The sequence below is a fragment of the Python bivittatus genome, unplaced genomic scaffold (genome assembly GCF_059951505.1).
Source record: "Python bivittatus isolate LINGU-HERP-01145 unplaced genomic scaffold, Pbiv_v1 ctg000020_np1212, whole genome shotgun sequence".
NCBI lineage: Eukaryota > Metazoa > Chordata > Lepidosauria > Squamata > Pythonidae > Python > Python bivittatus.
In genome coordinates, this window is record NW_028277030.1 from 14,411,677 (window position 1) to 14,425,980 (window position 14,304).

General features: G+C 37.4%; 1 protein-coding gene across 8 annotated transcripts in view; it reads right to left on the bottom strand.

The window, feature by feature from the left end:
* PLCB1 (phospholipase C beta 1) overlaps positions 1 to 14,304 on the bottom strand; it is a 454,738-nt gene that overhangs the window by 130,098 nt on the left and 310,336 nt on the right. For all 8 annotated transcript variants that reach the window (XR_015795036.1, XM_088134740.1, XM_088134715.1 and 5 more), the window contains 3 exons: positions 12,508 to 12,665; positions 3,555 to 3,637; positions 1,101 to 1,185 (listed from right to left, as the gene is read on the bottom strand). Coding sequence is in view for 7 of the 8 variants with exons in the window: in XM_088134740.1 (XP_087990866.1) it covers positions 1,101 to 1,185; positions 3,555 to 3,637; positions 12,508 to 12,665 (326 nt within the window). In the remaining variant the exon portion in view is untranslated. The remainder of the gene's footprint in view (positions 1 to 1,100; positions 1,186 to 3,554; positions 3,638 to 12,507; positions 12,666 to 14,304) is intronic.

The window sequence follows — 14,304 nt, forward strand, 5'->3', positions numbered from 1 at the left end:
AAAAGGGGACTAGACCGATGCATAGAAGATCGGGCTATCGAGCTTACTAGTCCTGTTGGCTGTTTGTTACCTTCAGATCACAGGCAGCATGCCATAGATATCAGCAGCTATGGAGCAGCCATGGAGGAAGGCTATTCCCTTCCTCCCAATAAACATGACCTTCTTGAAGGGATATGGTTGACCACTATGTGAAAACAGAATGCTAGGTTGGATGACCATTAGCCTGATATAGCAGGGCCATTCCTAATATTATCAGCTGTCTCATAATTATCGTACTGAGAATATTTGAGCAGCAAGAACAAGATTGGATTCCCTCCTTTTAAGTGACCATATGGTCTAAGATGCCTTGTATGTGTGAGATACCACTAAGAACTCACTTGTCACTGTGACAAGATGACTGTTAGCAAAGGGAGATCTGGAGGAACCGACATTGCCAGAATGTGTGTTTTTTATTCCATTAGTATGCTAATGAATACCATTTGCTGATGTTATGCCTCTCTTGGCTTTATATATTCCACCTGGGACACAAAACTACACAACCGACAAAAAATATCTAAATTACATTTAAGCATTCTTGCCAGAACAGCTTATAAAGGAGATATACTTGTTAAGCTTTCACATATAGATCTGGGATGGACTGGACAAGGTTAAGAGACTGCTCAGAAATGAATTCAGTTCGTCAAAAAAGCATCTAAATATACCTCCTCACAGCTTTGAGACAATTCTTGTTCCTGCTCAAACCAAATAAATAATCCTTTGGGGAATGTACACTACTCACAGCAAAGTAAAGCCACTGGGAAAAAAAAAGATTCCATTTATGAATCCCTGTTACATTTTTCTCCTCTGAAAGCATACATTATGCAAAAGGGATGTGTTTCAAATATATTTCAAGTATTATCATATGCGCCCTTCAACTCCCAACCCCCCAAATTAAAAATAAATAAATATAACAAGCCAGCCTTACGACATTCCCAATAAACAAGGAAGTTCATTAAGTTGGAGGATATGAAGGAACCACAGAAAACTTGAAATTCTACATCAAATATTATTTTTATTGAACAGTCAACAAAGCTAAATAAATAAGTAAGTACTGTACTTACTGGGTATTTTTCTAGTGGCTCCATCAGCAAAGCATCTCCAAATATTAACCTGCAATATTCTGCCATTTTTGCCTGCTGTTTCGGGCTGAAAGGGGAAGAAAGTGTGAAATTAAATAAGGTTTTTTTATAATGCTGTGAGCACTAGGAATGGAAAATATAATATCCTTTAACTAGATGAAGAGGTGTAATTTTCTGATCCTATCATCCTAAATTGTTCTCAGTGATCTAAAGTCATTATACTATTAATCTGACTTCAGCAACAGCTCTCTTGCCACATTTTTACATTAAACAGCACAATAAAGCTTCTCATTTGTAGTCTGTCATTAATAGTGGTAAAGAGAAAAAAAGAACCCACCTCATATACATACAAGAAACAGTGTGCTTAAAAGAATCCAGAAAATAATCTTGACATCTACCTACTATTAAAAATATTTATATTTATTTACTTCCAAAAGAAGAGAAAATCAGGGTTGAATTGTGGAGCCCTTAGTGCTCTCTGAGCTTTGTTGTTTGATTGCAGACATTTCATTACCCAACTAGGTAACATCATCAGTGTGAATGAGCGTGAGGCTTGCTCCATGTCTACTCCCTAGCTCCACACTCACTCACACTGATGATGTTACCTAGTTGGGTAATGAAAGGTCTGCAAGCAAGCAACCAAGCTCAGAGAGCACCAAGGACTCCACAGTATTTATTTACTATTCTATTGTTGCATATTTAGTATATATGTTTTGCAATTCCTGCCTTAGGATTCACAGCTCTCTGCATTTTATGGGAAGATGGGAAGCAAGCTTAGAATAAAAACATTATGAATTTCTCTACAACCATACTGAAACTTGCTATTTGTCTTGACTCAGTTGTGACATTTGAGTCCAAGCATTGTTTTTGACAATGTTGGCACACAGAACAATAATATATATACACAGACACAGACACAAATACATTTCAACAGATATATGCATATGTAGTTGCTAAGAGTCAACACTAACTTGAAGGCATTTAATCAATATGCATTTTAAAGACATGCATTTGTAGGGCAATACTTTGTGTCTTGGGGATTGCATACTGAAGGTAATGTAATTGAAATGAAATGAATGTAACAGTTGACTGCTGAGAGACTAATATGCAGTGTTTTATTCATTTGCAGATCAAATCATGCATCCCCCCCCCAAATGTTCTCCTTCTATCTAAGATTTATTTTAGTTTAAAATTATTTGATGTGGGAGAAGTCAGCAAATAACACTTATAGTGAAGAGCTGGCACAGTAAACAATCATTAAGATGCCACAGAACGCCTCTGGGTCCAATAGGCTTTAAGACATTCTGAGCAAGCAAAGACCGTTGATAGTTTGAAGTCAGTGTGACATACTGATGTGCTCCTGGACAGGCTTCTGGAAAAGGGAAGCCGGGGTGGGGGTGGGAATAAGGGACTGGGAGCGTGGGCTGAGATACACAGATTTGGTGAGGGTGGTTGTGAATGAGAGAAAGGCCTGCTGCCAGATTCTAAGGAGCATATTAGTGTTATATCTCTGCCCTACAGCGATGTGCTCTTCCCAAGGTATGGTTATCTATGGATTATACAATAGGAAGAGAAGCCAGAGCAGGTGATTGATCACAGCACTGCACCACTTCCTCAAAGAAGCTCATAAAAAGGCTAGAGACCCATTCTGTGCCATCAAAAAAAGTCTCAAGAGGAAGTGACTATGCAGTTTCTTGGTTTTGGAGTATATCTATCTCAAGTTAAATTAAACATGTCAGATTCTGCTATTTCTAGGGATTACTGGAAGTCTTTTATTTATTTATTTTTATTATAGATACCCCAAAAGGACTGAAAAGCATAATGACTTAGTTAAACTGTGGAATATTCAAGTTCTCTGCATCACAAGTAAATGCCTCAGAGTACAGGAAATGTTCACACGAAAGAGTTGCACTACATTTTAGCAGGTTTGTTTTTACCTTTAGCAAAAATCTATGACAATCAAATAGTATTAATACATCTTATCTATTGCAATCTGCTGGAAAATGGCATTCTGTTCAACTGCCAGCACTGGGAGACCAGATTCTTCCTCCCCCCTCTGGCAAATTAGATGAACCCCCCCAAAACATATTAATTAATTAATTAAGAAATTTATTACTGCAATGTATATGCTGCTCAATTCCAAAATGATTCCGAGTATCTTACAAATAGTACAATAGAAAGAATTAAATGAAAAAAGACCCACGCTAAAAACCACAATAACAATTGACACACTGGGAAACAGTGCTAGTGGCAACAATCATCTACTGTGGGGGGGACACACCGAAGACTTTCTAGAACAGTTGGTGCTCAGTGCATGTGGAACAGCGCAAAGGGGAGAGAGCAAAGGAAATTTCTGCTTCATGAGCAGAAATCATCAATAGATGATACTGGCCATAGCTGACTAAAAATATTTATTAAAAAATTTAAGTTACTTACGAATCCACATGATTCTCAAAGGAGAGGAGTATAGGGAAAGGAGATGTCTTAAATGCACACTCAGCAATAGCTTCTATGACTTCCTAGAAAGGAAGAAACAACACATTTTCCCTTGAGAAAAGAAATTATTTAACACACAAACATAAAGCAGTTTTGACAGTTCCTCTGAAACACACTCAAGATTTTATAATTCTTAAAAGAACAAGGCAGTTCCAGTACCATTAAGTTTGTCTCAGTGTGACTGGCCTTCTAATCTTCAAGTCCAGTAAAATGCTGCTAGCATGTGGGAGAATAAATGGTTGTTTGTATTTAGAAATGTGTGTTCACAGGGCTCATGATAGTATTTCCGAAGCTTGGCTTTATGGATTCTTTACTGTAATAAAATAGTTAAGTATTGCCAGATACCCTTTCTTGCATATGAAAGGAAGACTTCCTTTCAGTACAATTAAATTGCCACTTATGTCTGAGGTTGATAAATCCTTGAGCATCTGACCAAAAAAAAAAAAAAGTAATACATGTCAAACCACAATATGTTTCATTTTGGTTTAGTATGCTGCGTAAACCCAGACACTATAGTTTTTAAACTAGTCTGTGGTAGCCTTATGTATGAATCTTCTTAGTGGCATATTCAACGTACCAGGATAAAACAAAATCTGGTGTAGCCCCACCAGATTGGGAACCCCCAGTAGTGGATCCAAATGAAAGTCAAGAAACTTTTTAGGATCCAAATGAAAGTCAAGAAACTTTTTAGGGTACTTCTATCCTTGACTAGGATTTGTTTATCTCACCCTGAAGCCATTCTTCCCATCCATCCCAGTCAGCAAATCGGCTTGAAAAACCTATAAGTTGGGACGGGCCATGTTAGTTACTCTGATGTAACCACACACCGTGATTTTACCTAACGCGCTGCCTGATGATAAGACAGAGACTTGAAAGAAGTACGTGCAGGTTTCTCAGTGACTGAGAACCTCCTCCCCCTCCCTCCCCCCTGGATTTACTTGCTGAGGGAGCAAATAGTATCAGTGTGAGACAAACCAGTGGGATTTGGCTGAAACTGAGGTTCACATCCTCCGCATTTACCTCACAGGATGCTTTTAAAATGAGTTACAAACTGCCTTGGCTAAAAGGCAGTGTAGAAATCTAAGTATTACGTAACGAAAAGATATCGTATAATTCAACATAATTATACAGGATAGGAAAACAATAATGTTGTTCTTTTTGCACAAACATTTACTTCCAGAAGCTTGCCCTGTTAAATATGCTCAGATAATTAACTGTCTGCTGCCTAAGAGGAGAAAGTTGATCTTAAGGGGAAGGGTAAATATTCTGAACATGTATATTCAATATTCCAATCCATAATAATGTTTGTACAGCCACAAAATAAATCTTTGTTATGTGGAGCCCTGGTCAAAGAAAGTCAGGCCGTCATCTCTATTGTTTTTCCCCCAGAGCAAGGACACTGAAACAAAACAAAATGAAAAGTCTGGCTTCGACTTCTCATCTGTTATATTTGCCAGAAGAGCTTTTAATTGGTTGCTGCTGCTTGTTCTTTTTAACCAATTCAGTAATTTTAACAAATGCACTAAAGTTTAAACTAGGATGCTTTAATTATAATTTTGTCTTTCATCTATATAACATTACTGATAGTGTCTGAACGCTGCATGCAACGGAAAGGCTGTGTATGACTATAATAAAGAAAAGCAATAAAAAGTACATTTGCAGGAGATACTTTTGACATAGCTAACCATCGGATAAGGAGGGCAAACGGTATACAACAGGCATGTGCTAATTGTGAGGCTTCCTGAAATGTGCCTTCCTTGAGGAAAGGAAAAGCCAAACTACACAAAACTAATCTTTTTACTGAAAAATGCCTTTGACAATACTAAATGAGCTAATCTAGGTAAAGCACAAAGCTATTTTACAAGGAAATTTTCAGGGGGTTACATGTCTCTTCTCAGGTTAGATAGAGTTATGAAATCAAGAAAGAGTCAAGAGAGTCAAATTGCATCACTTAAGCTTTGCATTAGTTTTGTGCCTCTGCATATGTCAACTCTATTTGTCAGAAAAACGGTAGTCAAAGCAAGCTATTACATGGGCTACCAAGAAGTAGGCTAATTAATGGCCCTGCCCTCAGACACTGGTACCTCAAAATTGTTTTACATACCTACTAACAGATTACCTCTCTTTCAGTTTGCTCCTTCTAAATCAGGAAATGTCAACTTGAATAGCAAAGTGGCAGCATAATTTTGAAAGAGATATTCATGCAAGTGGCATTAAAGGTACAAGAAGTATAAGTCAAAATATCCTGACATTCTTCCTTGGTTCCAGTGAAAGAAGTAAAAAAAAAAAAAAAAAAAAAATAGAGAGGAACAAAATCACGAATTCACGTGTGGGTGTGCACAACTCTCTGACACTAGCATTTCAGAAGCATTCTGAGATTAAAATACATATTTAAAAATGGCCAATTACTAAATTAAAACACCCTTTCTCTCTCAGTTATACCATGCTGCCAACAAAGAAGCCTACAGACAAATAGCATCCAAGGGATGCTTGAGTTCTAAATGCCACTTTTCTGACTTTTGTTTGACTTCTGTGCATGCCTGACAGGCAAAGGAGTCATTTCTGCTGGGTAAAGCAAAGTATCTGCCCCATACTTCAATGGGGGGTGTTGCTGTGGAGGCCCTCGCTTTTTTTGTTACCCTGCTGTTTCACTTGAAAGCTCAAAGGTGAGGTGGCCCTACACACTGGAGCAGCAACGCAGAACTCTAACATATATGGCAGAAAATGTCCTCCACATCACGTTCTACTTGTTTATTATCTGCATATTCCACAAACCTTCAGTAAGATAGCAAGGAACAACAAACAAAATCAACCTCAATTAATTTAACAATAATCTAAGCAACACAATGACTATCAGCCGATTCACGACTGAACCTATCAGTAACGGAGAACAAATGAGAACCTACAACCGGTTCAAGAGGAAAATCAAAAAAAGATGGTAACTTCATGAAAGAGTGTTGGGCACGCTGTAATTGAGGTCTCTTTCTATTTACCGCTCACTTGATCGTAGAAAAAGGAAGTACAGGTTTCTGTTAATATATAGTATATTCATACACAGTCTGTTTTGGCAGTCACAAATGCAAATCCATTAATGGAGGACAATAATAATAAACAATATATGCAATTAATGAGACAGTAATATAAAAGTTAGGAGCAAAACTTTGCTTCTTCAGATGCTGAAATTGGATACAGTAGTCAATGTGGCACTTAGGGTATGATTTAGGACTGAATTATTTAAACAAGGATAATGTCAAATATATCATCCTGGTTGAGGCTGCCTTGTATTCAAGTGTGTGTATTCTGAGTATCCAAAAGTTTTCTCTTATGTTTATAGTTGCTGACTGGCTAAGATGGTACATCTATTATAATGACTGACAAATCACTTCCTTCAGATTACTAGCAACAAATTGTTCTAATTTTCTGCCAGGAATGCAGATTTATTGTTCTGAAAATGTGCGCACAAGTCAATTTTTAAATTTACCCACTGACATAGGATTCACTCACATAGGATTCATATCCAATAATATACTGCAGGGCTTGCAAGCAATATTCTTTTATGTAATAAAGACTGTCCTTCCTGTTGCTTTTAAAGGTAATTTTCTCCCTGAGAAAAATAGATATGCTTATGTGATCCAGGACTGTAATAGCTACCTTGAGTAGCTTGCAAATAATATCTGATGTAACTCATGTTTATCTGATGTTATACTTTATAAGTCTACAGGTAGTCCTCGCTTAACGATGATAATTGGGACTGGAATTTCCATCACTAAGTGTTGCAGTCATAAAGCATGACGTCACATGAATGCATCGCTTAGCAATGGCAATCCCAGCAGGCCCCATTGCCATCATTAAATGAAAATCCTGGGCCATTAAGGGGGAACCTCGTGACTGTAACTTGCAACTTCTTGCTGGCTTCCCACAAGCCAGGTCAATGGGGAAGCCAGCTGGAAGTTGCAAGTCCCAGGCAGCTCGCAAAGAGGCCAAAGGGTAGGTGAGGCGGGGGGGGGTGCTGTGGTGAGTGCATGCGGGCTGAGGGGTTGTTGCAGTGCCACATGAGTGCATGCGGGCTGGGGAAGGGTTGCTGCAGTACCGCATGAGTGTGGGTGGGCTGTGGAGGTGCTACGGGAGAAAAAGTGGTGGAAGCGACTTGCAACCTTCCCTGCAGGTGTCCTCATTGACTTGGCTTGTGGGAAGTCAGCAGGGAAGGCCACGAATGGTGATCACGTGACCATGGACACTGCAACCATTGTAAGTATGAACTGGTTGTCGAGTGCCTGGATCGCAATCACATGACCATGGGGGTGGTGTAGCAGCCAGAACTTTGAAGACTGGTTGTAAGTACCACTCGTTCAGCACCGTCACAACTTTGAATAGTCACTGAACGAGTGGTCGTTAACTGAGGACTACCTGTACATGGACTGCTGCATTCAGTTAATGGTTGCAAGCATAAACTAAATATTTTGCTTTTAAAATTGATTAAAAAATGATTTCTGTTTCATCAATCACTCTAAGAAATACATTTTCAATAATAAAAATGCATGCTTCTAGGATCCAGAACTGTTTAAAATGTTTCATAATTTTAAAAATAGTCTCTTTCTCTCACTATTGATACATACATACATACATATGTACTTTTTGCTATATGTATATAAGTATGCATATACATACCAACTGATAGTACTTTGTTCAAATGCTGAAAATTTTACAGTGGTAATACAATAAAAAGAAAATTAATCAAATCCCCAGAAATGAAACAACACTAAATTTAGATGAAATATAGGATAATGAAACTGCAATCCTAAAAAGTTCAGAGGTAAATCTTATTGAATTTTATGGAATATAGATTTTACTTAATCATGTATAGATTGGAACTAGAATGCTGCATTAGTGTTATAATCTAAGGAGCCCATGTAAGAGAGTTACTCCTATGTTCTATAATAGCACAATTAAATAAAAGGTTGATTAAAAGTAAAATCCATAAATAATACGTTTATGGGGAAGCTTTAGAATATATCACGTGGATCCTTTTCCATTGCTCCAGAATTCTCTATTATGTATATTCAATATACAGTATGTTTATACAGTTTATGGTAATATCAAGATAAACATACCTGCCTACCTACATCCCTTGGGGGAAAGTAATGCTATGTAGAGTGCAGAACAAGGATAAGAAATTTCTTTGGCTTACTATTTCTTATTTTATTTAATAAATAAATAAAATAAGAAATAGTAAGCCAAAGAAATTAACAAAAAACAAAAAAGGAAACACAGTTAAAACTAAAACTAGTTTGTACCAACACCATTCATCATACCGTTTAGTATCTTTCTTTCCTTACAAACCTTGTTTGCTTCTTCTATTATATCCACTCACTGATTCATACATCACCTTTTGTTCTTCAGAATTCTTTCTTTTTGAGCTTCTCAACAATTCTATCCAACCATGACTTTCTTGGTTTTCCTCTTCTTGATCCATTCAGTCTTCCTTCATATATTTATATTGCACTTCAAACCTCATTCATTGTCTCTACATGACCAAACCACCTCAATCCACATTCATTCAGCATCCATTCATCCTTGATCTCTCTCTTCTCTATCCACGTAGTTTTTTGCATTCACTCTTGCTACTTTCTCCTTTGTATAGGGAAGTAATAACAACATTCTTTCAGTTGCCAGGATAGATGCAGTTTTCATACACATATCATACAAGTCTTGCAGCTACTCCAGAAACAAACTACACCCACATTTTTACATTTCTCCAAACCAAAATCCAATAAACCATGTTATGGCTTAGTGCAACGTATGAAGGGCAACCCAAGGCTCTATTAGTAAAACTGAGCCCTAATCAACTTCTTCCAGCTACATTGGAAGAAGAGAAGGGAGAGAGGAATGCACAAGTCCTAGAGTCTATGGTTCAATGTTATGAACAATTAACATATTGTACTCATTTTTGGATACTTATCCCTCTTTGTAATGTTTATATTTATGCTTTCAATTTAGCACCCTATTTAGCACATTCTGCTACTTTTTCTGATATTTCACTGTCCCCAAGGAACAGAAATATAAAATGTATTGGGCATATTTTATTTTGTCAGGGTTTTTAAGACTAGCAGATTTATCTTCATTAAAATTACTCAGGAGTGCTAACTCACTTCCCTTAAAGAGAAACATTATGTCTTCTTATGAAATGTCAATTGAAGGAGCACTGAAAATAACTAAGAATATGGAGATATAAGAAATAAATCATAACATTTTTAAAGAGAAGACAAAGTGGTACACAATGAATAATTGACAAGTTATAAGCACTTATAAGCAGGAAAATAGTATCTATTAAAAAAAACATATTGGATTGTGAAATCCTATCACTTGTTTATTAGAATAGTGATAGGCTATAATTTTATATTTATATAGTTTTATGTTCAGGATTAAAATTTTTGTCTACATATTTTTCAGTAGTAAATCTATCATTCAAGGTAAATATATATTATTTGATCAAATTACAGTGAGGGATTTATTACATGGGATGGAAAGCTCCTAGTTCTATTCAGCAGAAATAATAACAAAGAACACCCACAAGGTACACCATTATTATCTCAGGTCTACAGTAAGATGAGGCAAGGATGACATGAAATTATTAGTTATTGGTAGATAGCAGAAAACGATGGATAGAGGGGCACATTTTTATAGATGGTTACAAATCGTGCTGAAGAATAAGGCATGAAGAATTACAGATAGCCATTAATAAAGGAATAAAAGGGATTTCAAAACACGATATTCTGAATTCTGAGGCATTGTGTGAAGAAAATGTACATTCAGAATCAATTTTCTGTTATCAATCAAAATTCCACAAACCATTACTATGTAAAATCTGCAAGCTAAATCATCTAATGAACTACACAAATGATAGACAGACAGGCAGACAGACAGGTGTCTCTGTGTGTGTGTGTGTGTGTGAGAGAGAGAGAGAGAGAGAGAGAGAGAGAGAGAAAGAGAGAGAGAGAGAGAGAGGAGGGGGAAGGGAGAGAGAATATATCTGAAAAAGCAGTTTTGGCTTTTGGATAGAGATGGTTTTATTGTGCTGAATACACAAACACACACACACGCATCATTTTCAGGAAAGAAGATCAACAACAAGGGAAGTCTGACAAGCAGTGATAGTATAAATTATGGGATAATTAGCCATATGCTTTCCTGTAACTGCCTCTATCGCATTGTTTTAACATTATAAAAAACTAAACAGAAGATTAAAATGATATTCTGTGTTGTGCTCTTTAAGGAATATCTAACATCAGTGAGTCACGATAGCAGGATACATTCTGCAAAGAGCGCCATAGGGAAAAAAGTAGTATTTTATCTACAATATACCAAGAATACCTAAAACTGGTCCATTAAATTATTAAGTTAGCTACTTATGCTACTGATATGAAATCAAACTCATTTTACTGTATTTCCAACATCAGGATACATGTTTTATTTTCCTCATACACCCAAAATAATTGTGCCTTTTAAAATAAATGGATGACATGGATATGAATGACCTCAGTGACACATCTGCAGATCAGGGCAAACTGAAAGCAAATTAAGGCATCTGTGATGATCATTCTATCTCCATTAGTCACTCCTTTAAATAGCCACTCTGCTATCCCCGTCTGGGGTAAAGTGCCATGCTGGATAAAATCTTACAGGACACAAGGAGACCAGGATCTGTTTCAAAAAACACCACACAGTAATCTGTTCTTTAAAACTAGCCTAAATAGAATGAGCCCACCTTTGCCTATGTATTCCTGTATTATCAGTTCCATGAGAATTGTACACCTGCTATCAAAGTGAAGCATGCTTTTCATGGCCTGAAGATGCAGCTGGTACTGAAGCCAAACAAGTTTTCTGAACAGTTTATTTTTCAGCCTTGATGCTAAAATGTTCTATCTACGTGCATTTTATGTCACCTGTAAGTGCTTGAAAGGGAAAATTTGTGGTGTTTTAGTGCATCATAAGAACATGCATTTGGTTATAAAAGCAGCCAATGTACCCAACATGTGGACCAATTTATAGTTATTTGCAGGTATGAACATGTAAGCTATTCTACATGTATGCAGATGGTCGAGTGTGATATAAAAATGCTTTGTTTGACAATGGTAGGCTTAAACTCTTGGACTTGAGTTAGATGCCTGGTGACTTCATGGATGCATCCATGTAGTTTTCTTAGCAGAAATACAGAAGGAGTTTTCCACTGCTGCCTTCAGGGATTGCTTGACTTCTATAGTCCCTAGAGATTTCAAAATTTACCATTACAGCACTGCCAGCTGGTCTGCGCAAGTTCTTTTAGCTACTCTAAAAAGTGAAAATTTTGCCCACGTGAACACAAGGCTGAGATTAAGTGGTCTGACTGAGAGACCAGTCAGTTAGTTAGCCCCTTTTACATATAATCATTCCTTAATATTAAGTACAATGGAGCCAAATATTAAGAAGATAATGCAGTATATATTTATCTTAGAGATCTCTTTGCGCTTCTGTCAATTTCCACAACTTTATATACAACCTCATTGTTATAACAGTTGAATAATGCACACTGGCCGATGGCTGTGCAGCAGAAATAAATTGGAAACAGTGTTTTGGAGTGCCTGGGAGTGTGAATACAGCAACTATCTGTACATTTTGAAAGAGTCCTGGAGCCACACAACTGCTTAAGAACTGGCCAGATAATGTAAATTCCCAATTTTTTTACAATCCTCTGTTGAACTGAATTTCCAACATATGCATTATTTTTTTCCTGGAGACCTTCTATATGCTATATTCAGATGTCTGCACCCTGCACATGTAAATATACATGTTTATAAATATTCTATTTTGTAATTAGGCTTTTACACTGTCACACTGGGGACGCTCTCAAAGGTACCTTAAAGGATATTTCCGTCGTCATGGTGAATCCATGCGTAATGACTGGCTCCTCCTCAGCAGTTCGGCCTTTCCAGCAGTCCAGCTCGACACAGCGGCAGCCGGACAACAGCACTTGACGATACATCTCGACAGAAGAGTTACCAGCCAGCTGTCCAGCTGCAGACAGAGAACAAGAACCTGAATCAAGGCGGTCCACGCTGGGCTTACGGACCTTACGCACATGGTCTAAAAAGAAAGAAAGTCTGCGCCCCCCATTTTTCCCAATGGCCAACCACAAAGTGATAGCATAACATTAAATGAACTCTTATGGGGAAGAGAGGCAGAAAATGACATAAGGGGCAATAGGAAATTAAAAGGTACTTAATTAATTGAACGTTTCTACTTTTCAAATGCTTAAGAATGCATTGGGTACTTCTGGTGGCATAGTAGAAAGCACTACAGAACTGTACACGCTAGGCAAAGAATTATGAAAGCTCCTTTGTGTTATTTATGGTGCATAGCAAATCTAACTTCTGAAAAAATGTGGTCATGCCATTTAAAGATCAGGCAGGATGGTTGTAACAGAAGAAACTCTTTTTTCATACTGTTGGCAGTTGTACTGATGTATTATAACACAGTTTTATAATGCAATCCCTTGTACTCCTGACAGAAGTCAATCAGGTTTTCTCATCCTTCTTCATCCCTTGGAATTTCACATGCAACAGTTTAAGCTGTAATTTTACAAGGACCAATTCCACATCCAATGGGCTCTACCTACCCAGTGTGAAGCATTTTCAGTCTCATCAAATATTAGTGAGATAGGGTTTGTGGCTTTCTGATTAAACCAATCCCTGTTTAGGATACTATGTGACTAACCACTAGATTAAGCAACTAATTAAATGAAGTTTAGGTCATCCACACATCCACAATGATACACTTAAGGAAAAAAAGCATTTTATTACCACATGGTAAATCTTAACTGATACACAGTTACCTTATATCTTTAGCTTAAATATTGCAAACTTCAGTAAGAAAGCAAAAAAAAAAAAAAAAAACCCTGCAAAAACAGCTAAGCTTTTAGAGTTACAGTGGATACTACTGGCTTCATTTTCAGATACCATCAAAGAAAGTTTTTATGTTGAGTTATAACATTCTTGAAGACCACCTGTGAATAGTGAAGAATTGTTGAAGTAAAATTGCCATCTTCATTTTCTTTCTGATTACTGTTCAGATACCAAGCCCGACACTATGACTATAGTCTGTTTTCCTTTTTTACAGAACAAGAGTGCCCTCCAAGATCTTGCTAAATTATAACAGTATCCATCATCACCAATAATGCTAGTTGGGAGGGCAGTAGCTGTACTTCATTGACAACTATAGGTCCAAAATATTCTCCATCTGGTATAGAAGGTCAATGGGAGACAGGTGGCAGGAGAAAAGGCAGATGAGCATCTAAGACTCAGCACTGAACCCCTTCTTCAGATTCAGCAACAGGCTCTCTGACATTTGTTCCTTATGAGATGAAACTTGTTCCTTGGTCATCCAAACAGATAGGACGGTGCTTGGTTAAGGGACTGAAGCCCTATCACGGGACTGCAGCTTCATTATCCACCCCATTATCATGCAACAGGTGGAGACAATGTACATTCTTTTCAGCCAAGAAGGGGCAGACTCTGAAGCTAAATCGGCTAGACACAAGAGGATGCCTGCTGGGTTGGAGCTGAAGTCCAAGGAAATTATTTTTTACTGTTAGCAACAGTAGTATGGAAACTAAAAGGTACTTGTGGGAATAGTGTTGTGCCTCTTGTGCCTGCTG